This window comes from Cupressus sempervirens, chromosome 3 (assembly GCF_028749045.1).
Source record: "Cupressus sempervirens isolate cs-2001-9-10 chromosome 3, ASM2874904v1, whole genome shotgun sequence".
In the NCBI taxonomy this organism is placed as follows: domain Eukaryota; kingdom Viridiplantae; phylum Streptophyta; class Pinopsida; order Cupressales; family Cupressaceae; genus Cupressus; species Cupressus sempervirens.
This window is the reverse complement of record NC_143120.1, coordinates 265,029,549-265,057,503: the sequence shown is the minus strand read 5'-3', so window position 1 is coordinate 265,057,503 and position 27,955 is coordinate 265,029,549. Positions and strand designations below refer to the sequence as shown.

At 35.6% G+C, this 27,955-nt stretch overlaps 2 protein-coding genes across 3 annotated transcripts in view; one reads left to right on the top strand and one right to left on the bottom strand.

The window, feature by feature from the left end:
• LOC149565918 (disease resistance protein RPP8-like) overlaps positions 1-26,263 on the top strand; it is a 69,041-nt gene extending 42,778 nt beyond the window's left edge. Inside the window, exon 2 of the mRNA XM_089819374.1 lies at positions 23,784-26,263. Within this exon, the coding sequence (XP_089675500.1) occupies positions 23,784-26,154 (2,371 nt within the window). The 3' untranslated portion in view covers positions 26,155-26,263. The remainder of the gene's footprint in view (positions 1-23,783) is intronic.
• Positions 1,842-20,047, bottom strand: LOC149565919 (uncharacterized). 2 transcript variants are annotated; one of them, XM_089819376.1, is made up of 12 exons: positions 18,503-20,047; positions 15,621-15,680; positions 15,480-15,527; positions 4,398-4,487; positions 3,655-4,005; positions 3,461-3,554; positions 3,192-3,236; positions 3,015-3,089; positions 2,890-2,931; positions 2,679-2,800; positions 2,451-2,501; positions 1,842-2,309 (listed from the first exon to the last, which is right to left on the bottom strand). In XM_089819376.1, exons 1-5 carry the CDS (start codon positions 18,602-18,604, stop codon positions 3,889-3,891), a joined length of 417 nt encoding a protein of 138 aa, XP_089675502.1. In that variant the 5' UTR covers positions 18,605-20,047; the 3' UTR covers positions 1,842-2,309; positions 2,451-2,501; positions 2,679-2,800; positions 2,890-2,931; positions 3,015-3,089; positions 3,192-3,236; positions 3,461-3,554; positions 3,655-3,888. The 2 variants fall into 2 exon arrangements, with proteins under 2 accessions (XP_089675502.1, XP_089675503.1); XM_089819377.1 differs by lacking the exons at positions 1,842-2,309; positions 2,451-2,501; positions 2,679-2,800; ... (4 more) ...; positions 3,655-4,005; positions 4,398-4,487 and adding an exon at positions 13,297-13,570.
• Positions 26,264-27,955: the final 1,692 nt, after the last annotated feature.

Genomic DNA, 27,955 nt, shown 5'->3' with positions numbered 1-27,955 from the left:
ACAGGTCTGGCTCAGAATTATGGGGATGATCTGTGAGACTATCATGGCTAAGAGTGAGGTAGTGTTGCCGCTTGAGAAAGATCAGGCTGAGATGGTGGATAGGTTTGGATTACATGAGATATCTCCGGCCTCAGTCTGTGTAAGGAGAGGTAGACGGGGGCAGCAAAAAGTTCATCGGATGGGGAGTTGGCTTCCCCCTCCTGCTGGTTTTTTGAAACTTAATACGGATGGTTCTTCTAGAGGGAATACAGGCCCAGCTGGGATTGGTGGGATTGGTAGGGACTCTTCTGGATCAGTGGTTTTTATTTTTTCGGCTAATAAAGGGATGCAGACTGTTAATAGGATGGAAGGTTGGGCTATCCTTTATGCTTTGAAGCGGGCTTATGCTCTAGGGTGGCATAAGGTAATTTGTGAATCTGACTCTCAAGTTCTGGTTAATCTTCTTCTTGAGAGAAAGATTATAGATGTTAGCTGGCAATTGTCTCTGATAGTGCAGCAAATCTTACAGGTTAGCTCTTTGATGGAGTCAGTGTCTTTTGCCCATATTCCAAGGGAGTGGAATAGGGCAACTGATAGCTTGGCCAAATGGGCATCTGGAAATATAGATGGTGGGATAATTGATGAGTGGGTGCAGATGCCTAGCGAGTTATGTCAAGAGTTGGAGAGGATTCTTATAGAGGATGTAAATAGAGCTGGGAGGGGATGATCCTTCTCTTGCCCTTTTTGTAGTTTTTGCTGTCTCGTGGGGCTCTGGCCCTGTTTGTGTTGTATTGTTATGTTCTAAAGCTCAATAAAGTTTTTAGCCCTCTTTTTTCAAATCTAAAGAAATGTTAGTCAACTAGAAAAATATAGAATTTTTTTAAATTTTTATATATACTTTTCTAAATCTTTTATAGACGTAACTTTTAATATAAGATGCACGGACATATTATTCCTCATTACTTTAAAAACATCTAGTTTCTATTGTTGACAATTGGCTAATAGTGCTACGTAATTGTTGTCATTAATGGCAACACATGATGTACATGCTGACAGGAAACCTCAGAAATAAAGATACTTAGTGTTAGGTAATCAAAGAATTGTCCAAGTATAGAATTTGGTTTACAGCAATGTATCCTTTTGTTTATAACATGTTGCAAATGTCATATTATGACTAGCAAAAGATAGAATACATGTTGACCTTCAAAGTTTGTATGAACTGTATGGAACAAAGATAATCATGTTTTGATGATGCAAGACATCGGAATTGAAGAAAAGAATTATTTTTATTTACAAAACAATTACTTGTCCAATTAAGGCCGACATCCTAGATGTTTACTCTAACTTGAAAAATTAAAATGTGTTCATAGCCGACCCAACAGTAATTTGTGTAAAAGCATAGTATTTATGCAAAGGACTTCTAGTGAAAAAAGCATGCTATCTTAAGAGAGGATGTAATTATGAATTGTGAATTGTGATGAGCAAACTTTTGTAAAAGTGATATCGGCAAAGTTTTATGTGAGCTATCTGGTGATCTGAGATCGAGCTGAAGATCAAAGATTAGTCAAGGAAAGAAGAAAATAATAGTAAATTACTTGTTTGAGTAGTGAGCTCTTCTTGTAGTTGAAATTGCATGTTTGGGCAGTGGGCTCTTCTTGCACACATTGTACCACAACTCCTAATAGGGTTAGAATCTCCTAATAGGGATTTAAAGTCTCCTACCGGAGATTGCTTATACTGAATTTTCTCATTGACTCCTAAGAGGTTCACAATTTTCTCATTGAATCAAAAAATCATTTTTATTGCATTTATTATCAATGTTGTCTTACAAACTAATGTGAGAGTTAATCCACAAGAAAAAGGAACATAACATGAACACGACATTAAACACTAGCAGTTGCATGTTTATGTGCATGAAACAGAGAGCCGATAGGATTATATTTTTCCCGCAATGAGGAAAAATGGTTGACAAGTGATTAAAGAACCATAGAGCCCACCAAATAGCCCTCCACATTTTTGAAAAGTGAATGAAGAACCATAAGAGTTGAAGTAAGTGCTAGTGGTCTGAAATGCTTTTGTACTTGATAAGTGTAGTGAATCTCTATCTACAGAATCTTCAAAGCTTGTTCTACATATATATCTTCGATGGAAGCCTCCCCTAATAGCATTGAAAGCGTCAGGCTCATTTATGGTCGAGAAAAACGCACGCATTCCTTGAGTGCACAGAAGGGCCACTTGAATAAATCTCAAAACCTCTTCTACACAATAATTGTCTCCCATTTTGGATCCACTAGACTCAAAAGCTTTCCTTCACTAAGTAATTAAAACACCTGGATTGCATAAACTTGAAGTCAGCTATTCAACATAATAATTTGTCCCAAACCACTTCATGGAGATGTACAAAAAAATAAAATTTGTCTTTTAAAAGAAATCCTTATACTTAACAAATTAGAAATAGAAAGATACCATACCAAGTTACAATCCCCATTACATACACCACCACAAGTTGTGTGCCAAGGAACCTGTTCAAAAGACCAATTTAGTACCCTACCAATTGGTACAGAAACTGAAAACAATCTAAGATTTAAAAAAACATGATAAGGTATCAAAATCAAATAAAGCAAAATATTAACAGTAAGAAATAAAAAAACTCAACAGAAAGACAAAGAGTTGTGCTAAAATACAGGTTTGAGAATCACCAAGCTTAAGAGAGTACGTGTGTGTGTAATTGGTCATCACTTTATTATGCAAAAACTCATAATGTGAAATTTGAGTCATCACGTTCACTTTCCTATGCTTCAGATCCATTTGCCTCACCATCCTACAACACAATCATTTCAGCCATTTTATAAACTTGAATAGATAGAAATAAAGTGAACAATGCACAACCAAATAAATAGTCAAACTAACCATCTCTTGATCATTGGCTTCCTCTGACACTGCACTATGCTCCTGTAAATTGTATACTAAAAGCTTTAGTAAGGTGTCATATCTAAAATATAGATCATGTCAATCCAACTTTTGAGATTAAATACCTTTCTATACGTAGCCATGGCCTTCTCATACTCTACCTTCAACTCGATAACTTTCTCAGTATATTTCTTCTTCTCCTAAAATCAATCAAAAAGATAAAAACACAAACCATCAAAATCTTGCATAATTGATAACAGAATTACACATTCTACTAACCATATTTTAGCCTAGGTGCAAACCTCTTATGAGAGAGATTTCCATTTCTCACCGCCATCTTTAGCAACCTGCAAATGTACAAATACAAACCATATAAGAAACAACCTAAATACTAGATATTATTCAGTTTGAGTGTTCAACTTGCAATATAAACAAGTATTAAGGACCCCCTAAGTATGAAGTGTTCCATACAAGCCATCCCACTGCAAGAAGTGTACTTTTTCCATACAATAGACTCTAAGGGTCGAGGAGTATTTGGTGCATTTGTAGAAGAAGGGAATAGTAGAGGAACCTGCAATGGTAGATGTCAATGCATCCCAATGTTTATAAGATAAGCTCTCTCTATAATCCAAGCCCACTGGCTTAATGTTATCATATACTATGCCCTACACACATTTACCAAAACCATACAAATTTATTGGCAAATCGGAATCATGAAAATTTTAAAAAACACATTTATGGTCTGCAGCAAATGAATCCACTTACCTCTCCTCATATATTTGAATCTTATGTCGCTGAAATCTGGTGCCCGTACTTCTTCCCAAAAATAAGAAAAGAACATCCATTTTCCTATAGATGACACTAAATCTTAATGAACTATCATATGACACTTTATCTCAAAGAAAATCCTCATTCTTTCCTCAATCTGAAACCCTAGATATAACATAATACGTAACCAATAACATTCAATTGATAGAAAAATTCCCTCGAAGATAAAATTTAGTTTGATCCCAAAATCCAGTTGCTCTGCACCAGTTTGGTATCATTGATATCTAGATCCTCCGTGAAGAAACTCCCCTTGGCCAAAATCTGTGAATCGTTGTAGTTTAAAACAGCCTGCACAAACAATAATATTAAACTAAAGTAGGCAGATGAGTGGGATGGATGGTTGGACGGTTAGGTGGACTAGATAGTGGATGTGGTTTGTGGTGCATGATGATTTAGTCAAAAATATGATTTTATTTTGTTGAGACAAAGAATTCCAACATTTTCAATTTCTGTAGAAAACTTGGAGACATTGTCAATTTCCAGACATTTTTGCTTATATTCTACATATAGGGGTCAATTATATCGTCTCTTGATGGTCCATGGAAGAAAAAAATGCACAAGGAATATTGGTGTAAATATTTTGAGCAGGCATCTAGTATTGAAGAGGTCAATCATTTTCTATTGGAAGTAAGAACAGAGGAGATTACTTTAGAACCTATGAAAAGCCATAATATTATTACCTGCATCATTCCCTTGCCTTTGACGTTCTCACCCATTTCCAGCCTCAATTCCCTTTTGTCTAACATCTTCCCATACCATGCAATACATCCCTTCAATAATGTAACATATGTATCAGCCAACAAACAAATAGCCAATTTTTAGGTTGTTTAGAAAGCATATTCATTAAAAATATCATTTCTCAGGTGCAATGGGCAAAATAGACTGATTTACTAGTTGCAGTTTCATTTGTCAAAGCTGCAACCATGCCTTACATAAAAAATACAAAATAAAATAATCTGCCAGCAGCGAGACCTCAGATGCAGCATATAAGTCACCTACTTCTAAATTATGATGAAACCACAAGAAGTGTGCAGGCACCCTTTAAAATTATTTATACATTGAGAAAAAGTGATACTTACTCCACAACCAAGTAAAGATTAAGAAATCAAATATGAAATTCTCTTGAAGAATATGTAAGATCTAAATACCCCTAACACTTGTTGCTAATTCTTTAATATGCAGGCCAAATGATGAAAAAAAAAGCAAAACAAGAAGCTATCCATTAGATTAGGAATAAAGGAAAGTATTAAGGAAATGAACATATTAAGAATAGAAACAATGTGTGAAACATTATTTGAAAATTGCCCTCAAGGTTGAAGTGTAGCATTGTAAAGAACCTTTATTCAAAAAACCCCGCAGACATGCTGCTATCTTATGTAATCCACAAAAATGTAATTATGTACCTGCTGCTCAAAAGTGGATTTTCCAATAAAAAGAATAACAAATTTTTTAGAAATCATTAATTTATTATGAAGATTAAAAAGTGAACATAATATAACATATAATGTTCCATCTAGAAAAATAGAGGAAAAAGCAAGATTTATACTTTTTGGCAAAGCGGGTTAGGTTTTAGCTAGTTTCTGATGACAAAATAGCTTTAAAATAGGCAGTACATATATTCTTCTCTATGGCCTTTCAATGATTTAGAGGTTTGAACTCTGCAGAGATGACCTAGGCTCTTAGGATTAGAAAATTCAAAATTATTATGTTTTTCTTAAAAGAGAAAATTATTCTAGTTTACACTAGACATCGATGAGATGGTGTGCACCTTCCTTACATACATTCCACTGATGCCTCTCTTAGAAAAGTCTGTCTCTGTTTTGATTTTGTAAAACATGCAAAAGAGGTAAAACTCAAGAAAAGTGCCTTTTATGACATATATATATATATATATACACACACACACAAATTTACAACGTCAAAATTTGAGATTCAGAACTTTTCTAGTATCCACCATGGATTTTATTCTTCAAACACTAATTCGATCTCATTTGTCGATTGGTACATAACCACAGGCAGTCCATTAATCGTAGACACTAAATTCTCCCTGTGCCTACTTCCCTTGACTTTTGACGGAGTAACACATGTTTATGTTTGTGTGGAACATATGCATATTGAGAGACAATAGAAAAAAGGACAACCAAAATAATGATGCCTACACAATAATTTAGTAAAATTTGAATGGTAAATTCAACATTGGTAATCCTAAAAAACACAAATATTTGCTACAGAAGATGCATTCACATGCCAAGATGATCTCCAAGAATTTGTGCACAAAAAAATGGTCATTATGTTTGCAATTGTATTACCAAACACAACCCAATGCACTTCAAGAGAAATAATAAAAAATGAGAAACTTCCCAGCACCAATGACATAGACAGTCTTCAAACCACCAATAAACTCATGGGTAACAAGATCATTGTTATCTCAAACAATAAATTGAGGCTTTCACGGGAAATCAACTACAAACTTTCTCCACTTGTCGGATCTGCACATTCAAGCATTGGCATATTCCTTGTATATTTCTGATGTTCTAGTTGGTCCATATAGACATTTGCATTTGATTGGAAAAGACAAGTTTGCAGACTATAGTATGAGTAACAAAATATCATACCAATAGTATGAAGTCTGAATTATACACCCAACAAGCCTTCAAGAATGAAAAAAAGAGAACAGTCAGCAATACCAATATAATGGTCAGCAAGTAAAACTCACGTGACTATCAGTGGAAATGATATCATATAAAAGATAGTTGCAAGGTAAATTATTCATATCGAGGACATATGCAAGGCAAGAAACTCAGTTAGCACTACCTCAAAGTAAGTCATAAAGGGATGCACACATCAACAACCACAATACAAATTAGTACCCAAAATTTGGGGTCAATATTAAAGTCATCAATTATTATCTTCATGGCCTAGTTGATTATAAGCAGCAATTAAGAAGCTAGCAATACACATTGTGTTTGAGGGAAGTATCCAATCAGTGGCAAGGAAAAAGTACAGCCAGCAATTAGAGATATGTACAGGCTAATCACAGAGCAGTGTAAACATCATCTGGGGTGACCAGAAGATATGAATGAGAGCACTTAATTGCAATCACAGCTCAGCTATAAACATAAGTAAGATATAGAGAATTGTTCTGAGAGAACAAGTGCATCTGTACTCATACGCCAATATACATTGGACATACCTATGGTTATTCTTCTTCCAGTATATGGATATATAATCATTCTTCTGTACTATAAGACATATGCTTCGATCAACTCTTCCAGGATCTAATTCATTAAAAGGACAGTAACAAGATGTATATTTATCATATTCAATGCAAACATTTACAATCTATTAGAGATTTATGTGCAAGTTATAAAGTGAGAGAAGTTGCTTTCAATTTTAGATACATAACGAAGAAATTCACTCCAAATTTAAGGGATCTCTAGAACAATACATTACACAGATCCAGGCTTAATTATTTACTGGCTATCACAAACAGTGAAAACAAAGGGCAAGGTGTTTTCACCAAGGTTGGAAAGGATATGGAAGTTCGGCTATTAAACATTCCCAAATATAGAGAGGCCAGAAGTTGGGCAACATTGCAAGGCAGACAACACCACTGGTATCCTGAATCAAGTAATTCTCCTTTGGTAAAACATAATCAGTTCCTTTGAAATGGAGAGTAACACTTGGAAATTTTGTAGTGGCAACTGCAGAAGTATAACGTAGGTCCAATCCAATAGAAGATCCATCAGCCTATGGAAGCTTAACTGTGGACTCCAATCCTTTCTTCAGAACATCATAACCACTCTGCTCCAAATAAGTGATGGTTGTTCCAAAGTCTATGATAATTCCACCAGACCCATTAGCCTGAAAAGAAAAGGTATCAGAAGGGATATCCAATAGCTTTGGCCGTATGCTTATTCCTTCCAAGAAAAGATAATAGAAGGATTTTGTGATCTTTTTTGTCAGTTGATCAATTCCCTCAAAACGTGTTCTACATCTATGATATCCAGCAAGCCAAAAGTGGTATGCATATACCAAGTCAAATACAAGTCCTACCCAAATAGCATCTTCCAAACAAGGATGAGATCATATACAAATCCCTGAGCTGTACTGAAACGTAAATCTATTTGTTCTGCATTTATATTAAATGATAATGTTGCATCTATTTCTTTGTTTTTCCTTTAACTAAATTAGACGTGACTGGGGCTTCAAACCGCAGTCGATGATGACAGCTCCCGAACCCAAATTTATGCTATACTAATTTTCCGGAAAACCAGTTATGCATGGTTGAGCTTATTTTATTCTTGCAATGCATTCAATAGTTGAGAACTATATTTATTTTACTTGTCAAAAGGCCTACATGGGCTAAATGGAAGGGTTGATAGTTTAAGGTCTGATGTTAGAGGAGTCTTAATATGGTCATTTAAATGTACTAAGACAAATATGTAATGACAGATGCAAGGATAACAGTAAAGCTTGTCGAGCTGTTGTCAACTAGACAACCCAAAAAAACAGTAAGGTTAACACTGTTAAGGAACAGTTACAGTCAGTTCAATGACAATTATAAATAGTTGTTGCTTGCCCCCAAAAAGGGAGTGAGTCTATAAAAATAGTGAAATCCGATACATATACATGAATCGATGTATAAGGATATTTTAAAAACAATAAATTGAAGTATTCTGCAAATTACGTTATTCTGATTTCTTGTTATTGTGCCTTGAAAGCGTGGTCATGATCTTTAATATGGTAATATTTTGAAGTTACTTGGATTGCATATGTTCTTTCCATTGAGTGCAGCATCTTTTGAAATTTAAAGAATTCCACCTCATTGTTATAAAAAGTCAAAATCTTGAATTGAAATCGATCCACTAGCCATGGGGTGGGGCATTAGGTATCATTACAATGTAGTTTAGTAATCTACTTAATGTGGAATAAGGCCCGATAGCTGGCCATACAAATGTATAATAGTTTCATGAAAGAAGTGTGGCAGGGAACTGTATTGAAGGTGCAGGAACTTATATTGAAGGTAACCTATGTTTTGAGTGGAAAATGGAAGCTTGCTGAAGAACAAAGGATGACTGTCTGAGAAAATAGTCCCAGTGCGGGGGTCACATCTTTGCAACCAACCATTGGATAGTGCTAAGTTTTTGATATGTTTGTAGGAACCAAATTACAAAGACGCCCACCGGAGCGATCAAAGAAATATTATTGGGTTCAAAAGATACAAACAATTCAGTACAGATCTATGGGATAAGCCATGAAGTTCTTGTTTTGATAAAGCAACACTGCATCTGGCCTTTGTCCACTTAGTTGGAGTATAAAGGTGGTTTGAATCCATAAGAGAAATGTGGAGAGATGATTGTAAAGACTTGGAAAGTTGGAAGAGATCAGATCCACCAAGTAGATGAGTTGATGCAAAGGAATTGCAAACTGGAGTGCATTTTTATGATGAAGTATAGCAACTGGTAAGTTGTGTTTGTTTGATTGCATAGAAGGTTGTTGGTAAGTCTTTGGTAGAAGAATAATGAAACACTTCCTTGAGTACATTGTGCTTGATGCTAGGTAGGTGGTACACCAATCGGATTGTTGGGTTGAGAGTGGTTAATGTGTAAGAACAGAGTGTGCTGGTAACTATTAAGGAATTACCAGTTGTCACAAGGTTTAGAGTAGGATTAAGAGTTTGGGTTCAGTCAACAAGTTTGGTGTTGTCTCATGTTGGTAGACACAGAACAGTGAACAATCTGGTCTTAGATCCCTAGTATGAGGTATGTAGAGGAGTGTTGGAATGAGAACCAACAAAGATTATAGGATGTTGCTATATGAATGCTGATATGCAAATGATTGCATAGGATGTTGGTGAATTGTAGAGTATAGATGCTGAAAAAGTGAGAGAATTATTTAATATGTGGAACCAGGTGAGTATTAGGTGTTGAGTGGCCATTTAAAGGCCTATTGAATGATAGGATTTGGAGGTAAAAGGAGAACCTTAATGTTGTCCCTTGTTATGGGAAGTTGATTAGTGTTTTGAATAAGGATATTTGATGTGGGAAGCTGTATCTCACAATGCTTTTGAGGATTGTGATACTGAAATGATGTGATAGAGTCGTTTGATGTCTTGATGTCTCATCGAGTTGATTATTCCTTGGGAAGTGTTCCTAAGGTGTAGCTCTGCATCATTCCTTCAGAAAGTTCTCTGATCCGCTGTACAATGTAATCAGCATGAACACTACTTTGTGGTAGAAATCCCTTAACTTGATCCCCTTTCATTAGTGCACAAAGCCTCTGATGCTCTGTTACAGCATCCAAGAATTCCTATATAACAGGATCAAAAGGCTTCTCTTGTGGAGGTTGAAGGTCTAGTAATGATGGCTGTGGAGTAGGAGGTGCATCCCATGTTTGTCTGAGAGTAGTTCATAATTGATGGAGGATAGTATCCTCATCAAGTGTATATGTTGTGTGCCATTGATTAGAAGAATTATCAGATAAAGCTGCAGGGGATGCTCCAAAATCTGGTACGTTATTCCCTACTTGTGTTATGGTGATAAAAGTACCAAGCTTTCTTGTTGCTTGCATAACCTGGATATGACTGGCAGCAACTTTTTGAACAAAATGATTTAGCAGAACTTTAGAGAACCACTACCAAAGCTGGTCTCTCCATTGTTCTATACGAGGATACAATCCCAAATTTTGAAAGGCTTCTATTGATTGTTCTATTGACAAAGGAGGTGGGAGGTCACATCTCCCTTATTTGGAGATGTCTTAAATTTTTGTGAATTTGGCAACATTCTGACAGACCGCAAGGGAGTTGTTCTTGGAGTGCCCAAGATAGATCCTGACGTGATAGAACCTAGAGAGCGACCACCAACTCCACGAAGGGTTGGTGGTGGTGTCACAAGAGACTAGTTTGCAGGTGTCGTCATCTTTGATGTAGAGTCTGTCATTTTTCCTCTACATCAGCCAAAAACTCTTGAGGCTTTTCTTCTATGGATATATCTTTGTTTGTAAGAGAAGACCTCTATTTTGACCATGGTCTCGTAGATACTTGTCTCGGGAGGGTGAGATTTGACCTGATATCCTGCCAGCACTCTCATCCACTATCTCCATTCCAGTCCACTAAGATTGACCAGGTCCTAATCCGTAAGAGCTTCTCGAAGATGATTAATGAATAGGTGCTGAAATATTTGAGGGGATGAATTAGTTTTTTGTCTTGATCTTGATGACTTTTGTCTAGTACCAACCTCTGAAGTTGATTATGTGTCTCCCTATTCCACATTTCACTTTCAAAGCCCTTAGAGTTCATGTTGACGTTCTATAAGACCAGACAGCCCTTGGTTTGATTTTGATTTTGCTGGTAAATCTTGAGAATAGCTTTGTAAAACACTAACTATTGAATCTACCCGTCCTTGCAATGATATAGAATTATGGAGAGCTGATATAAATGACAAGAATGCTACACCTACTGTAAGATCTGTTGTCTTCACAAGACATAACCAAAAGATTGGAAGATGTCAATAGACTCTATGAATCTAGTAAGAACTTCTTCCCAGATATTAAAGCCAAGGGTAAGACTTGAATAAGTAAAGCACAAGACGACAATGCTGATAATGTTAACCCTTGTCGGTTGAAGACTAGTAGTTGATATTGCATTGGCTATGGCAGGTTTTTCGTACACCATAAAATTCAGTTGATTTTTTAGAGGGCTTCCACGATCTTCCAAACGCAGCCACCTTATGTTTTACTTTTTATTACTATGGTCAAGAAGAAAGGATATGGTAATATCTTCTATAGATGCAATTTAGATGGTTAAGAGACTCGTGTTTGTCTTCAGTCTCCCTCTCTCTTCCAGGCACCATTATTTCAATACAATAAAAGGACTCTAAACAACGCAAAAGACTAATAGTCACCTACTATTAAGAAGCCATTGGCACTAATTTAACATTTTCTACATCTTACACATTATTACTATTGTCTATTATTACATATTGAAATTTTATGGTCTATTTACTCAATTTTTAGACTCTGTGAAAACCTTTGAGGTCCAGAGATGAATAAGAAAAACAATGCATACTTTATCATGCCCCCGGTCACTGTGCCTCTCACATGGTCTTTCCAGTTCTTGAGCCAATTATCACCAATGTGCTTCAACATATTACCAAATTTGCATCCTTTTTGAGTTTAGACCAATTTTGAGAAGAAATAACCTAAAAGTTCAAGAACCAGAAAATAATTAAACATGGAAGAAAATTCACTATTATCATCATTATAATTTATTAAAATGAAAAAATTGTCTATACCAAACCTATCTAAAAATGTCTCAATGCAACACCTATGCTTGCAGAAGAATTCATATAATCTAATTTTGACAACTTATAGAAATTATATTTCAGAAGTTTGTTAGGAAAAGCAGCAGAGAGATATGTCATTGTTTTCATGCTCAAAAACCACCCCCAGTGGCAACATACGATGTATTACCTAAATGAAACTAACTGTGAGACAGGTAAAGAGATACGTGGATGTTAAATATTTATTAGCCAGAATGTGCAAGTAAAAGATTAGTAAGCCAGGCTATTGAACGTCAAATGATTAGTTTGAATACAATTTTAACATAAATGATTTATCCATTATAAATATTGCTACTAATTATCATAATAACTTGAGAACAAACTTTGAAACACTCCAAACAAGTTAGGTTATTTGAAATTCTTCTTATTCACAATATTAGCTCAAATAACTATTGACTCCATCTTTGCATTTTGTAATGTAAGAAAGAAAGCTTAAAGCTATCTTACAAAAATACAATAAACAGAGAACGTCTTGAGAAAAAATATTAAAATTACAGTAACCTTATCTTCTTAAAAACACATGACACTAAATATTTGTCTAAATACATATTTTCCCTTCATTATAAATGTCAATTATCTTTCATCCATAGGGCATTCCTTGAATTCCAAATACTTGAACATAGAATATTGTTCAAAATCATAAAAATAGCCAAACCTTAAGACCTTGAAATTTTCATCTATTTTACGAAAAATAACCATGGTTACTGGTATATAGTCGCCACTACTAATGTTAGAAAAAGCACTATTGGAAAAACCATGCCCCATTATTAAGACCAGAACTAAAAAGTTAAAAGCAAATAAGTGAATCACCAGAACTACAAATAGAGAAGGGAATCACCATATTAAAGTTAAATTATGGATGTCATATTGCCCTAATCAGTCATGCTTTAGACATAGACAGCTCTTAAATATGGTCCCGCAGACTACAACTGACACTAAACCCCTATGCCTGTATCATAAACACTGAAACCTATAACACCAAATACAATCCTCGCATTGTTGCATATCAAATGAAATATTTGACAACTCTTAAATATGGTCAGGAAGACTACCATTAACAATAAACCCCTATACTTGTGTCATAAACAATGAACCTGTAACACCAAATACAATCATTGCATTGTTCAGTGCATATCAAATGAAATATTTCTATGTATTAAGTGATACATGAACAAAATCAATACATATCCATTCATAGAATCAAAAATAATATAAAACCTTTGACTCTTACCAGGTATATCACAATTGCATATCGAATGAAATATTTGTAGGGTATATATTAAGTAAATAGATAAATAAAATCAATGCACAACCAAGGGAAAAAGGCTTAAACCTGTACGCGGCTCAGTTTTAGCCTGCTACTTATGCTCAATGAAGGCCAACATTCATAGATTCCTATGACCTTTGTGATCAGCTCCTGAGGCTTGTAGTGGATCCTTCATTTCTGCAATGAACTCATCACTCTCCACACGGTCCAATATTCCCTCTGGTTTGCTCTGCCACTCAAACTTCTGCCCAAGTTTGGCCACAATTCGCTCAACATTAAGCATGGCAAGGCTTCAGCCAGGGCAAATAATTTTTATAACCTTTCCTTCCTGTATATTCACTTATAAATTTATAAAAATCTCTTGGAAATAAATTCTACAATATTGTCCCAAACACAAAAATCACAAGTGCCCCCCCCACCAAGATATACAATCACCAAGAACAGAGGCTTCCGTAATGCCATTCAAGCTAAGAATGAAACTTTGGGAGGGTATCTCTCATTGTTGCCTCTAGGTAGTGCAATTGAGAAAGCTCATCCTGATCCACCATATTAGTTCCTCTCATACTAGTGAAGCATACATTTTCCTTGACTGTTTTAAAGCCTCAATAGGATGTGAAAGCTGCACTGTCTGTCTTCTCGAAAGGACTTCACAACAGTTGATTTGGGGTCTTACCCACTAGATTTCACCTAAGGTTTGCAACAAAGGACCTTAGGCAGCAAAATTGATGCTCAGCTATAAAATAAAGAGCCTCAAGAGCAGGTTATACCCCAACAGATCATAAAAATTGAACTCTACTTCCGCTGCTCTCTTATAGAAAACTCACAGCATGCTGAAAAGAGTAAGCATAAATGCAAGCTATTACAGGTCATTCCCGATATGAACGAGAATCTAATGGTAGGGCTCCTTCCACAAGAGCCCATCTCCACCTCTCAACCTTCTCTCAGTCTCGCAAACGTGACAATCAACTCACAAGGACATCTGAAAATTTCACTTCATGTTTATTTTAATTTAAGTTTAATATATATACAAATAATGATTTATATACTTTTTTATAACTTTATTCAACTCAAAAAAGTGCGATAAAATTTTCACCTAAAACATTACAAAAGTGTGATTTAAGATTGTAATATTTTTATTGGGCTGACATCAGTAAATTTTTGCTTCTTTTGTTAACAATTTTGAAAGTGCTCAAGGTTTTCTGTTAAAATGGTCAATTTAATATTGTTTTTTTGTGTCAACATTTACTGCTGCTATTACATTTTCTGTTTTGAACTATAAACATTGATAATTCAAAATAAGATGGTATATTTCGTTCTAACCCACGTGATTGTCTCATTGTGCAGGCCCTATAATAAGAAAAGTAAAATCATATGACAATCATTAGATGTAGGAGAAGCCTTCAAGAAACAGTTCGCAATGAGGAGAAATCCTCATTAACAGTCATGATAAGCCTTATTCCAATAAACAAGCATCCAATATGTCAAGCAATAAATGATAGAAACGACACTTTCAAAGTTATTACAGAGTCATGAGCCTAGTTGCAACGAAGCTCACAATGATCTAAATAAAGGGAACAGAAAGATAAATAGAAAAGGCATATCTATACTAGAGTGTCATTTTTGAAAGGAGAAACAGAGAAAGAAACTAATGTTTTCTACAAGGGGCCTTCATGGTGATCCCAACAGTATACACAAAGCAGAGCCACAAGAATGAAATGAGTTTTATATAACAAAACCCAAGTACATATCTACAACAAACAACTTACATTTAGCTAGTACATCAAAGCTATACACATAAAAAGCCCTTCTTCCATTTTACATTGCGAATTTGATATGTAGCCATATCAAGTAAAAGCCTTTAGTTATGATCAACAATCGGGAGCAATTGAAAATATATATAAAAAGAGAGATGTATTATCTACCATAGAATCATAGAAAGAGTTTTCCCAATAAACTAGATAATAAAGTTCAATAGTGGAAACCCCTGTTTAGTAAACAGAGTCATCAATCATAATGGAAGAGCAACTTGCATATCTAGAATTGTTAAAAAAGAGAGGAAGAAAATAGAAGATTTTTCTTTTTTCTTTCACAGTTTTAATGGCATATATGAACATACTTACAACTCACTAAATGGAGAAAAAAAAAAAAAGTACCTTATCTGCCTTTTCGTATGGAGACCAAGAAGATATCTTAATAGAAATCTACAAAGAAAAATGTGTGGATGCGAATTAGGATCATTACATAAATAGACATTGACATATATAAAAATACAACCCATAAAAAATAGAACTTACCCAATATAGTGGAAGAGTAACTTTTATATGCAAAGTTTCAACTTCATCTTTATACCAACCCTGCAAAAAACCAAACACTAGTTAATAAAAGTTATATCCTTTGACTAAAAATGAATCTTACTAAAGACATATCATATTTTTGCAATAGATATGTATAAATTTCAATGCTGCAATAGATAGGAAGCTTGTAAAGAGGCAGGTCATAAGTAGTGGGCCAATTAAAAACTGTCATCTTTATAAAAAACAAAATACGTTCAAATGAAGGAAGGGTATTGAGTTTGGAGGTGTGCATAGAATTAAACCAGAGACAACTCTGATGTACTACTAATGTTTCCTGCAGGAAAATCGAATATCAACAAGTGATGAATACCCCCATGCAAGTCATGGTTCTAAAATTTCAAAATTTATAGTAAAAAATGATTTCACTTTCAAGATATATGATGACTATACTTTGTGATGGAGCTCAAAAAAATTTGGCCTCCATTTGAGAGATAATGCTGGAGACTTGGTGGAGTAATGAAAGATCATCTTTTCAAGCTGGAACCTGAAAATTCTAGAAATTACATATTGCTCTCCAGCATCTATTCTACATACATTCCAAAGGTCCTCGGGATGATGTTGTTAGAAGTTGTATTCAGTTTGAACTATTGAGGGAGTATAGTACTCGCTTACAAAGCAGTGTTAGCAACACATCAGGATATTGATGACGGAGATAAATGCAACTATTATAATAAGTATCACTGATATCTATATGAATATCTAGAATCTTTTTCTTTTTCATATATTTGCGAAAGAAAAACCATAAAATTTTGAAAGCATTGAAAGCATTATATGCAATGCTCTTCTCTGGATCTTGCTGAAAAGCTTCCCTCTTGTGCAATCAAGTAATGGTTTTCATCATGATTGTCTTGTCCTGTAGTTTTATGATATTTTTTGCTCTCATTTGTCAGTAAAGTAATCAACCAGTCTCTAGCTAGAAGAGAACGCAAAAAACCTCAGAATCTTTTGATTCCCTTCAAAATAGATTATTAACCTGGGAATGAAGAGGAATCCCTTTGCTCAAAACAGATTAACCTTCAAACATATTATTAACAAAGGAATTCAAAAACAGATTATTAACAGAGGAATAGATAATGAATTAAATAAATTGATACCATAGAACGAACAACCAACTTGTAGAAAAGAAATAAACATAAGACTAAACACAGGAATTTGTAAACTTTGAAAACATTAAAAACCTAACCATAACTCTGTTTAAAGAAAAATGGATGAAAAATACAGGTAGGAGGGTGACTAATGTGATAAGAGAGCATATAGGATTATATATTTATTGGAAAATAAGAGCTCCATTTCTATAGAATTAAGAAAATACATCAAAGTTATGATTGATTTGAAGGTCAGTCCAACCAGAAGGCTCAATTCCAAAATTTGGCTTTCTATGGACCTCATTACAGAGCCCGATAGTCCCTTAATTAGGCCCCAATTGGTGGTCACTCTGGAGAAGGCTCTTGAAGAGTTGAGTGAGGAGGAAATGAACTTTATAAGGAATTCAAAGGGGAATTATAGTCATGGTGAGACGATGAAATCAAAATGTCACGATGAGGATGACCCACTTGAGAGTTTTGAGCCAAAATATCCTCCTGGTGGAGCTGATGTAGTTGATCTATATACCACCACACTAAGAGGAATTAGGAAGACTTTTGATGACTGCAACAATGTGAGAGATACCCTGGTGAGCTCTGAGATGTGTGTGACCGGGAAGGATGTTCTATGCATCTGGACTTCGCTAATGAGCTCAAGAAACTCATGGGAAAACATGTGATAGTGCCCAGATTTTTCATCAGGGGCAGGTATATTGGGGGTGCGGATGAGGTTCTAAAGATTCATGAAGAAAGGCAACTAGGTCATCTTCTTCAGGGAATTCTGACCCATGTGCCAGGTGCAATCTGTGATGGCTGTGAAGGAGTGAGATTTGTGCCATGCTTGAAATGCAGTAGAAGCTACAAGCTTGTTAATGAGGAAAATAGAGTGGTCAGGTGCCCTGAATGCAATGAAAATGGCTTTTATTCGGTGCCCAATTTTCTGTTAATGATATCCCAATTATGCAGAACAGGGTGATTTTCATTTTCATGGAGGCCTTCTTCATGCTACAGTATTTTTAATCTCACTTCAGTTCTGCGTCAAGATCGTCCATAATGCAAAGCTTCCACGAGAGCGACAATATTCTCCAGCATTTCAGATCACGGTGTCTACATGTTTTTATCCAACTTCTGTTGCAGAAACAATTATTAGGTGTAAAAAACAATGTCGGTGCCATTCTACAAAAATTGTGTTTGGTCCTCCTAGCCCGGGGCCAAAGTTAAACCTAATACCATAACTTTTATAGAAAAAGAATTAATTAATTTCAAAGTGTAGTTGAGTAGTAGGGTGAAATTGCCCAAATAACAGATCAAGGAAGGGTTTAAACGACTTCTAAAAAAACTTTTCAATGGGCAGCTTATCCGTATTCGTTGGCAAGCTTGGCTTAGACGGGCTTACCCCACTCCAGGAAGGCATGGCACACGAGGTGGGAACCTCCATGATAACTAGAAAGAGAGGTAACTAGAAAGGCAGAGATAGATTCGACCACGCTTTAATATAGATGATATTCAAATTTGAAAAAAAAAAAAATACAAGTGATCTACCTGGTACTAGCCTGTTTATTGTGCAGATCTGAATTGTTCCAGAATGATTGAATAATTTCAAACAGGTTGTTGAAGAAGACGACGGCTAGGGCATGATAGATCAAAATTGATATTAAAGGCAGAGATAGACCCGACCATGCTCTAATATATATAATATTCAAATTCAGAAAAAATATAAGAGATCTATAGGGTATTTACCTGTTTATTGTACAGATCTGAATTGTTTGCAGATGATTGAATAATTTCAAACAGGCCGCTGAAGAAGATGACGGCTAGGGCATGATAGATAAAAAGAATCATGATATTCCTCCTGACTTCGACTCATATGAACCTTCCCGCCTCTATTGAGAACAGACGATGATGCTCAGCTGAAAACTCGAGCAGTAGTCCATAAACTGATTTAAGCGCCATAAGTTTGGGAAAGATAACAATGAGTTATATTTTTAGGTAAAGTCACGATTTCCTTATTGTCCATTTAAAAAAAAAAATGAACTAAAAAGTTTTTTAAATATAAAAAATGTGTTAAAAGACAAAATACCTATTTTGTCTTTACGTATTGTCTTTAATACCGCTAGTGTGTAGTAGTGTGACAAAATTTAGTTGATGGAATGGTAACAGGATTGGTAATCTTGCAAAATACTATGTATGCATATTTGACATAAGACAATCACACTGAATTTTACAATTTTTACGGAGGGAATATAGCAAATAGAGTGAAATAGTTGCATGGATTATGTAAATGGATGCAAGTTAAACATGATAAGACTTCTGAATGGATAGTCAATTATTCTCAACCTACTATTTTGCATTTTCAAACTGAATTTTGTGCTATTTCATTGGGTGTGTTTATTTGAACCGGTAGCCTTCTCTTTCATTTTTTCATGGAGGAATTTGAGTGAAAATAAGCCTCTAGGTAGCCCTGTCATTTGCCCAATATTTCATGTGGCATTTTTGTAAGATTAACCTTTAACAATTTTCTTGCAAATGCCCAGTGCTTTTCAAGTGTCCAAAAGTGGGTTTCACAGTCGACATAAAATTGCTTTGAGTTCTCTTCATTTTCCTTCTCCTCTAGTATATACACTATTGATTTTCACGTATAGATACACATGGATGAGACTCATTCCATTGTCGGGCATTCGAAGCTTTTCATAACGTACAATAACTCCTCCTGTTTGCATGTCTAGGATGATGCTAAAGGTGCCTTTTCTCCAAACTGGTTTTCCTTCCGAATAGGTAAATCTATTGTTTTGTTTTCTGCACTAGTAGTTTTATCTCATGAAGGTCTCTTCAAAATCATCACTTCAAAGAATGATTGCTCTTGAAGGTGAGTCGGATTGTGATTGCTCTCGATGTTTTATGATTTTTCTATTTCTAATGCTCAAGTACCTGAATTTCACAAAGTCCATATCCTTCTTTATGTATGTTTGGGTTTCATAGGGTTTATATAAACTCATGTACCTTGTGTGTTTACAAAAACCATCTAATGGGAAGGCAGCAAGTCCCTACTCTTCTCAGTCATTCCAGGCACAGATCAGCCAATTCTGCCATGAATGAATTGAATCAAGTCGGTGGGTGACCATGAAACTATGTTCTATATAAGATAGAAATTTACGTAATAGCCATTTTTGAGTCTATCTAGGCAAGCCAAGTAGCAGGAGACTGGCTTTCGTGTCTGACATTACACACCTCTCACCAAACTCAAAAACTCACTTAAGGCAGGGACTAGTGCTACACGCAGCCCTTGTTTTCAAAAAAAAAAAAATCATCTGGGCATTTGGTGAATCCCCTGCCACTTTATGGGTTGTGGGTCTTTCCTTTTGTGTGTTTTTTTTGTCGATGAGGATTATTGGGTCAGATCTAGTGGTGGGGGTTTTGCCTTTCTCTTTCTGCCTTTTTATCTCTTCTCAATGGTCACATGTTGGGTTTTTCCTGGTCTTGCTACCTCCTTTGAGGTGGGATTTGTTGTCCATTTCTCAGTGGGGATTGAGGCCTTTCTTTCTCTTTTTCATCTTCCTTGCTTCTTGTTGAGGTAGAAACCCTATTGAGGTGGCTCGTTATTGTTGGGAAGTTCTTGTTTTTGTAGGGGTTCCTCTTCTTCAAGTGGTGTGTTGGGAGGCTAGACTAGGATTCTTTTTTTCTGTGGTATTCAGTTTGTGTGGGTTTTCATGATCTGTGGTTCTCATTTTTTGTCGTTGGCAATTTGGATGCTCATTCTTTTCAACGGTGGTGTTGATGTAGTATTAGTTTCTCCATCTTCTCCCTATACTTCGCTCTTTCATGGCTGGTGGATTTGGTTCTCCTTTTCTAACCTATTTTTGACTTGTATGTTCCTTCTTCTCCTTCTTCTATGCTTTGCCTTTCTAACCTAGGGTTTTGGGGACTTTGTGGTGGTTCATTATGGTTATTATTTTCCAACCATCTTATCACTATGGTTTCTCCCCCTATTGAGTGTAAGGATGTTGTTGGTATTGTTTCTCCATCTTTTCCAATACTTCTTCCCTCTCATAATTTGTATAGTTGGTTCTATGGCTCTTTGGTTTCTTGTTTGAGGTTGTTGGTTGCCTTCTCTCCCCAAGCTTTTATTTTGTGGTTTGCATTGACTCTTTCTTCTTCCAATGCTCCCACTCTGTATTGCTTGGTGTGTTTTGGTTCATTTTGGTGATTGTTTTCCAACCATTTGCATTGACTCTTTCTTCTTCCAATGCTCCCACTCCGTATTGCTTGGTGTGTTTTGGTTCATTTTGGTGATTGTTTTCTAACCATCTTTACACTATGGTTTCTCCCCTATTGAGTGTAAGGGTGTTGTTGGTATTGTTTGTCCATCTCTTCAAATACTTCTTCCCTCTCACAATTTGTATAGTTCCAGTTCTATGGTTCTCTGGTTTCTTGTTTGAGGCTGTCGGTTGCCTTCTCTCTGTAAACTTTTATTTTTTGGTTTGCATTGACTCTTTCTTCTTCCAATGCTCCCACTCCATATTACTTGGTGTGTTTTGGTTTCTTTGCTCCATTGCATTTTGGTCCCTTTGGTTGTGGCTTCATTCAAAATGCTTTTAATTTTACTTCTCATGGATTTCTTATCTCTTATCTTTTTGACTTAATGTTACTTAAATATGATCTTGTTGGTTCTTATTTGTACAAGTTCATGCCCTATCCCGCTTTATCTAATAAGAACTAATATTTGTATAAAAGTGAAATATTTTATTATTATTTATAATGTATAAAATTTAAATGACTTAATTTGACTTTCATTCAACATGCTAGTAACAACCTTGTTCATTATGCTAAGATTCTTTATTTCATGAAAGATCTATCGTATAATGTTGTTAATCACCTTGAAAAAAATTCCACGACCTTTGTTGGTAATGTCTTGTCTAGAAAAATCACCTTTGGATGTCTTCCCCAGGTATGCAAGACTCAAAATCTCAACATTTGAAAGTGATTACTTCCCAAAGGCCTTTCTCTTTCTGTAATTTTCTCAACATTTAGAAGTAGTGAGTTGCAAATCAACTTTTACATCTATGGCTTCAATATCATGAAGTAATGCTCTAATTTTGTAGGCTAATTTCATTAGATCACTATCTTTAATCTCTAAGTTGTATAATTTCCTTAGCAATTGAATGATTTCAAGCTTTGAATGAGAATCATATAGATCTTTGACTTTCTTTAATGCTACAAATGCAATCTTACAAGAGAATATATAGATACATACATAGATAGATATTTATTTTCCTATTAATGCTAGGGTTCTATTTAGATTGAGTGCATGGTTTAAATAAGAAAAACATCGCAGTTATCATACTCTCTCATCTGTTTCCCTCTTACTCCACCTCATTTGTATTACTCTCCCCCATTTTTTTCACACTATCTAACATGTCCACCAATCTTTCTCTCCCCCTCTTTCTTTCTCTCCATCACCATTTCGTTATCACCTCTCTCATTCTCTACCTCATTTTTCTTGTTTTCCTTCTCTCTTTCACCTATATCATATTGGAAGTTATGTAATATTGTAACTTGAGTTCACCACTGTTCCAAAAAGTTAAGCAAAATATATGACCTCCACCGTGTCCGTGGATGGATTACATCGCTGGTTATATCAGGGGTCATCTCAACCAAATTCAATATGAGCAGGACATATAATTGGAAAGTCAGTCACACGTCACATATTGCTAATTGGAGATATTAGATATACTAATTGATTTCTCTTAGTTTGAGTTAATGTCTAATTTATTACGCATCTATATTTCCTCTTTTCGTGTTTCATTTAGTACAAATCCAGATTAAGACACGATGGCCTCAGAGGTACAAAACTCAGTTTAGGCAACCCTTGAACCGTCTACAAAACTGCCATCTATCGTATTGACTGAAATATCCTTTATTGGAATGCAATCCAACGGCCATGGTTTTCTTTTACAAGATGTTCATCCACAAGATGCATCAAAAACATGAATAATGTAATAGGATGTTTTCGCTATATAAGTTAAGCCTTACCACGGTTCATTTTCCCTTCTAAATAACAAGAATGTACTGTAAGAGAGATAGAGGCCAACATGCATCCAAATTTTAGAAAAGAACGATTCTTTTTGCAAGTATGTTCAAACCATATTTTAGGAAACTTATCAACAATCAGCGAGAACTTCATTCACATTTCATACAATTTGGTACTGAAACAAAGAAATGTATTAAAAAATCTGCAACAGCTAGAAATATAAGAACCTGGTCTTGACCTAGTTGAAACACGATTTCCCAAGCTTCTTTTCCTGCCAGTCCTTTCCACCAGCCATATCCAGTCGGGTGTTTTTATTTCCTTCCCCAATCTCTTTTCTATTACTCCATCAATGTTGTGATTTATCTCGTTTGTAAACTTTAGAGCCCAAAAACTGCATCGATCTGCAATGTCATAGCCGGAAAGAGCACAATCCACAGCAAGCCCCCTATTTCAATACCCAAATTCTCGTATATGGCAGCCACATGCCCTCCAATGATACCCAACATAAAACCAATTTGGGTAATTTTGGTAACGCTAATGTTTTTCCAAGGCTTCTTTTTAAATGTATGATCTAGCCGCTTTGAGAATTCCACCACCTACATATCCATGGAAATTAGCGAACGGAACAACCATAATAAATGTGAGCGCAACTGCCAAAAACCTGAAAAAAATCACCTGCTAATATTGGCTGCCCTGTGTACCCAACGATTCTACCCATCTCTGTTATTATATGGTTATATTAATTAACCACTAAGCTTTCTTTAAATGTTTCTTGGCCACGGGTGCATTAAGAAACTAATCAAATTCTTTTATAAAGGATTCAATTTTAAAAAAAATCTAGGTGGAAAAAGAATTCCGATTTATTCTGTTTGAGGAAAGATGGTTGTGACAGTGTGCGTGATGTTTATGTTTACTTTTATCCCTGCTTTTCTTAACCAGCCCATATTTGATTATTAAAACTTATCTAAATTCTCATTGGCTTAAAACTGCAAGTGATGTGGGGACGCTGTGTGAAAAGATTGTCAAGGCTGTGGAAGAAGCGGTGGGAAAGACATCCAAGGGCTTCCCACGATCTGTGGAAGTTGCAAGAGATCAGATATGCCTTCATGCAGACACAGGAGCCTCAACAAGTACATCAGGACAGGTCAACAAGAAATCCAGTCTTCTTCCCAGGAATTCACATCCTGTGGGGATCGATTCCAAAATTGAAGACATGCTCAGCCTGCTCCAAGACCCACAATACCCAGTTATAGCCGTCGTTGGTATGGGCGGCTGGGGCAAAACGTTTCTTCTCCAAAATGTCTACAACAGAGCAAAATCCAGTTTTGACATATCTATTTGGCTTTCCGTATCTAAATCTTATTCTGTACAGAAATTGCAACGTGATATAGCCAAGCGCATTGATTTAGCAAGTGAAATTGATTATTCTGAAGAAACAGTGGCCGAATTGATTAATGAGCGTCTGCAAGGGCAAAGATGTCTTATAGTACTTGATGATTTGTGGGAGCTGTCAACAGAAAATAATCTCATGGATAAACTTGGTCTGCCAGCCCATGGAGATTGCAAAGTTGTGGTGACCACGAGAAACAAGGAGGTTGCCCAAAAATCGAAAGCTCATGTTTATGAGATGAAAATTTTGTCCGCTAAAGACGGCTGGGATCTGTTCAGTTTTTACGCTTTTCCCCAATTTGAAGAAAATAGAGGGCCATCGCACTTGGAAGAGGTGGGTCGCGAGATTGTGAAGGAGTGTGGAAGTTTACCCCTGGCTATCAAAACGACGGCGGCATCTCTTGCAAATACCGCCGCCCTCAGTAAATGGAAGTCCAAGCGCGATCAGCTCAGAAAGCCAGGTCTTGATCCCTTCGGTGGGCATGACCCTGTCATGGATAATTTAAGGTTGAGTTACGATTCACTGCCACCACATCTTAAACCTTGTTTCGCTTATCTCTCTTTCTTCCCCGAGGATGAGGAGATAGAGCCTGACTACCTGGTATATCTATGGATCGCTGAGGGTTTCATCCCAGCAGGGGATGAACAGTTGGATATGGCGTGGGATTGGTTAGATAAGCTTGCCCAGCTGTGTTTGGTTGAACTATGGGAAGACAGAGAATTTTCTGACTTCTTAAACACACAATGTAAAGTTCATGATTTATTGCATGATCTGGCAATACACATATCTAGAGAAAATAGATGTGCTTTTTCTGTTGAGGAAGCTACACATACAAGTGCTGCCTCTGGCTGGTGCCACATTTTACTAGCCAAGAAAGATATCGACAATCGTGCCCTCTCACGCTGCCGTCCTCCTTATGTCCGTACACTCTCACTATCTCAGAATGGGAGGATTAAAAGCATTCCGGAAAATATGTTTAATGCCATGAGGGGACTGCGTGTTCTGGACCTGAGCTGGACAAGGATCTCTGCATTGCCTGCATGTGTTGGAAAGATGATACTTCTTAAAGTCCTGAATTTAAGGGGTACAATGATTAATGAGCTACCCGAGTGTGTCAGAAATCTGAAAGGACTCCTGTTTCTTGCAATGACAGAAATAGAAGAATGTGAAGTATGTTTGCCCCTCCCAGAGTGGATAACAGAACTAGAACGTCTTCAGCATTTAGAGGTCCCGAATGTTTCTTTTGGGCCGAGGGTAATATCAAAAATGGTCTCTCTGAGAGTACTGCGAATAGTCTGCATCGAGCTCCCCATTGAAGAGGATTTGGCAAAGCTGACTCATCTTCGGGATATACATTTATGTGTTAAGAATGACATGGAGGTGGAGATCGTTGCACAGCTGGTGAACTTGCGTCGTCTGGAATTGTTTCCCTACAGTTATAGTAAACAGGAGCTTCTGCAGTTTCCGGAGACAATGAGAGGTATGAAACATCTGGAAAAACTTACGTTGCAGCGCTTTGCAGTGCCTAGTTGGATAAGCGATTTGGTAAGTATAAGGGAATTGTTTTTAAGTTATTGTGAATACGGTCACTTTCCAGAATTCGAAAGAATGCCCGATCTCGTCAAATTAGATTTTGTTCATAATAGAGGGTGCAAAGAATTTCCAAAGGCGTTCGGAATGTCGGGAGGATTTCCACACCTCCGCTTTCTAGAAATTTATAACTTCGCTGATTTGAAGGAGTTCCCTCAGCTGGAGAAGGGAGCGATGCCATATCTTGAGGATTTTCGTTTAAGCCGATGCAGCAATCTTATCAAAGTGGGAGAGGGACTGGAGCTCTTGAAAAGACTGCGGAGCTTCTACTTCGCTGCGGAGCAGGGACTTGTTGACTTATTTGTAGAAGGCGGAGAATATTTGAATAAAATCAGAGCCATGAATCCGCGTGTATCTGTTGCGGCACATTACGATCAGTTGTAGCAACTTCTTTTGGATTTAATTTTTTTTACTCAAGGTCCTTGTATTTGTAGATTTAAGACACAGGTCTTTTAAAAAATATATTTATTAGTTTCATTCCACAAAGTTAAAATTTGTGCTCATTATTTTATTTTATAATAATAGTTTAGTTTAATATAAAATATCGAATAATTTTATGTATGTTTTATTGTATTTATTGTTTTATAGAACATGTAATAGAATTAGGATTAAGATGTCAATATAGTTTTTATATTCTCTAGGATTGTATTAATTATTTAAAATGAAAATAATATTTTTTATTTTATATAGACTGTAATTTTATTAGCACAAATATGAATATAAAAATCAATTCCAAGGCAAACTTAAAGTCATGGAAGATATTACATTGTAAATTTTACATTGGCTATAGGACAAAGTGTATTAAATGATCCAACCATTTAATTGCCAATTTTTCCAAATGCTTAAAGATATTACACATGTTCTATTAGCATTTTTTATTTGAAAAGAAATGTTGGAATTTCATTTATAATGACTTGTCAATTTTTAACATAATGTCATTTGGAAAGAGGTCTTTCTTGGGGATAAGCTTTATAATAACATTATTTCTAATGGTGTCCTATTAATGGAAAAATCATGGAAATAGTCATCATTCAGGAGATAGATAAATAAGTGAATACAAAAAGATAACAAGTAAGCATAAAAACCTTATCAGAGAGAAGAAGTAAACAAGTGAACTAGTACCATAGGTGAAATGATTCAAATAGGTAAACTACACATAATCGTTAAATGGGACAAACTGGTTAAGAGTTATTAGTACTAAGTAAGTTTCGTTTATTATCAATAACCTATAATAATCAATAAAAATAAAAAAAGAAGGATAATATGTAAACTAGTTGACCAGTTATACAAAAAAACATGGAAGCGATGAACAATTTTGGAAGAAGGATTGAATCATTCATGTTATGGGAATATTTGTTGAATCTTGATCGAAGGAAAAATGATCTACATAGATTGATTAGAATGGTGAATTATAGATATTAGTGATAAGATCTAAATGAATATTTCAATGAAAGTGTAACAAATAAGATAAAGGTAATATTTCATGTTAGGAATGACAGTAAGATCACGATGCAACAAACATAGTCAGATATATTATGAAAATTTTGAGAACAAGATAGTTTTGAGAGAAATCCTAGGAAACCTTAATAAGGTTTTGCAAGTTTTACAATCATATTATCACTAAAAAAATTTCAATACATTGTAGAGGTGAAAGTGGACTTCAATGCTAGTGGAAATTTAAGTAAAAATAAGGATCTAGATGTAGTGGCCAAAAGTAAAAGATAAAATGCAAGATGGGATCATCCTCTGAGAGGCTAGATTAAGAAGAACTTTGATGGAGCCACAAAGGGACATCTAGGTCCAGCTAGTTGCAATGCTATTGTTATGTGTGATGGGATAAAAATGTTAAAAGTGATGATTATCTCACTTGGTATTCAAACCAACCACTTTGCAAAAGCAACAGGTATTTTTCATGGGTTAAAATTGTTTAGTGATATAAAACCTAAGGGAATACGGATAGAAGGGAATTCGTTGAATATATTAAATTGTCTATCCAATGCTTCTTAGTCCATTGAAAATGTCATCAAGGAAGAAAAATGTTTAATAATTAAGTTTGACAAAGTTTATATGTCTCATTTATTTAAACAAGAAAATAAGGTTGTTGACTCACTTACATATGTGGTGGTAAAAAAGGGAGTCATGTCATCTTGGATTCATGAGGATTGGATTAATTATGAAATAAAGA

Bases quoted from the DNA above. Each gene is read 5' to 3' on its own strand.
- LOC149565919 (XM_089819376.1), bottom strand. From the start codon at position 18,604: ATGATTCTTTTTATCTATCATGCCCTAGCCGTCATCTTCTTCAGCGGC. The intron at 4,488-15,479 runs GTACTTTTTTTT...ACATTATTGAAG, and splicing joins CATACGAAAAGGCAGATAAG to GGATGTATTGCATGGTATGG. The intron at 4,006-4,397 runs GTAATAATATTA...TTGTTTGTGCAG, and splicing joins AAGGCAAGGGAATGATGCAG to GCTGTTTTAAACTACAACGA.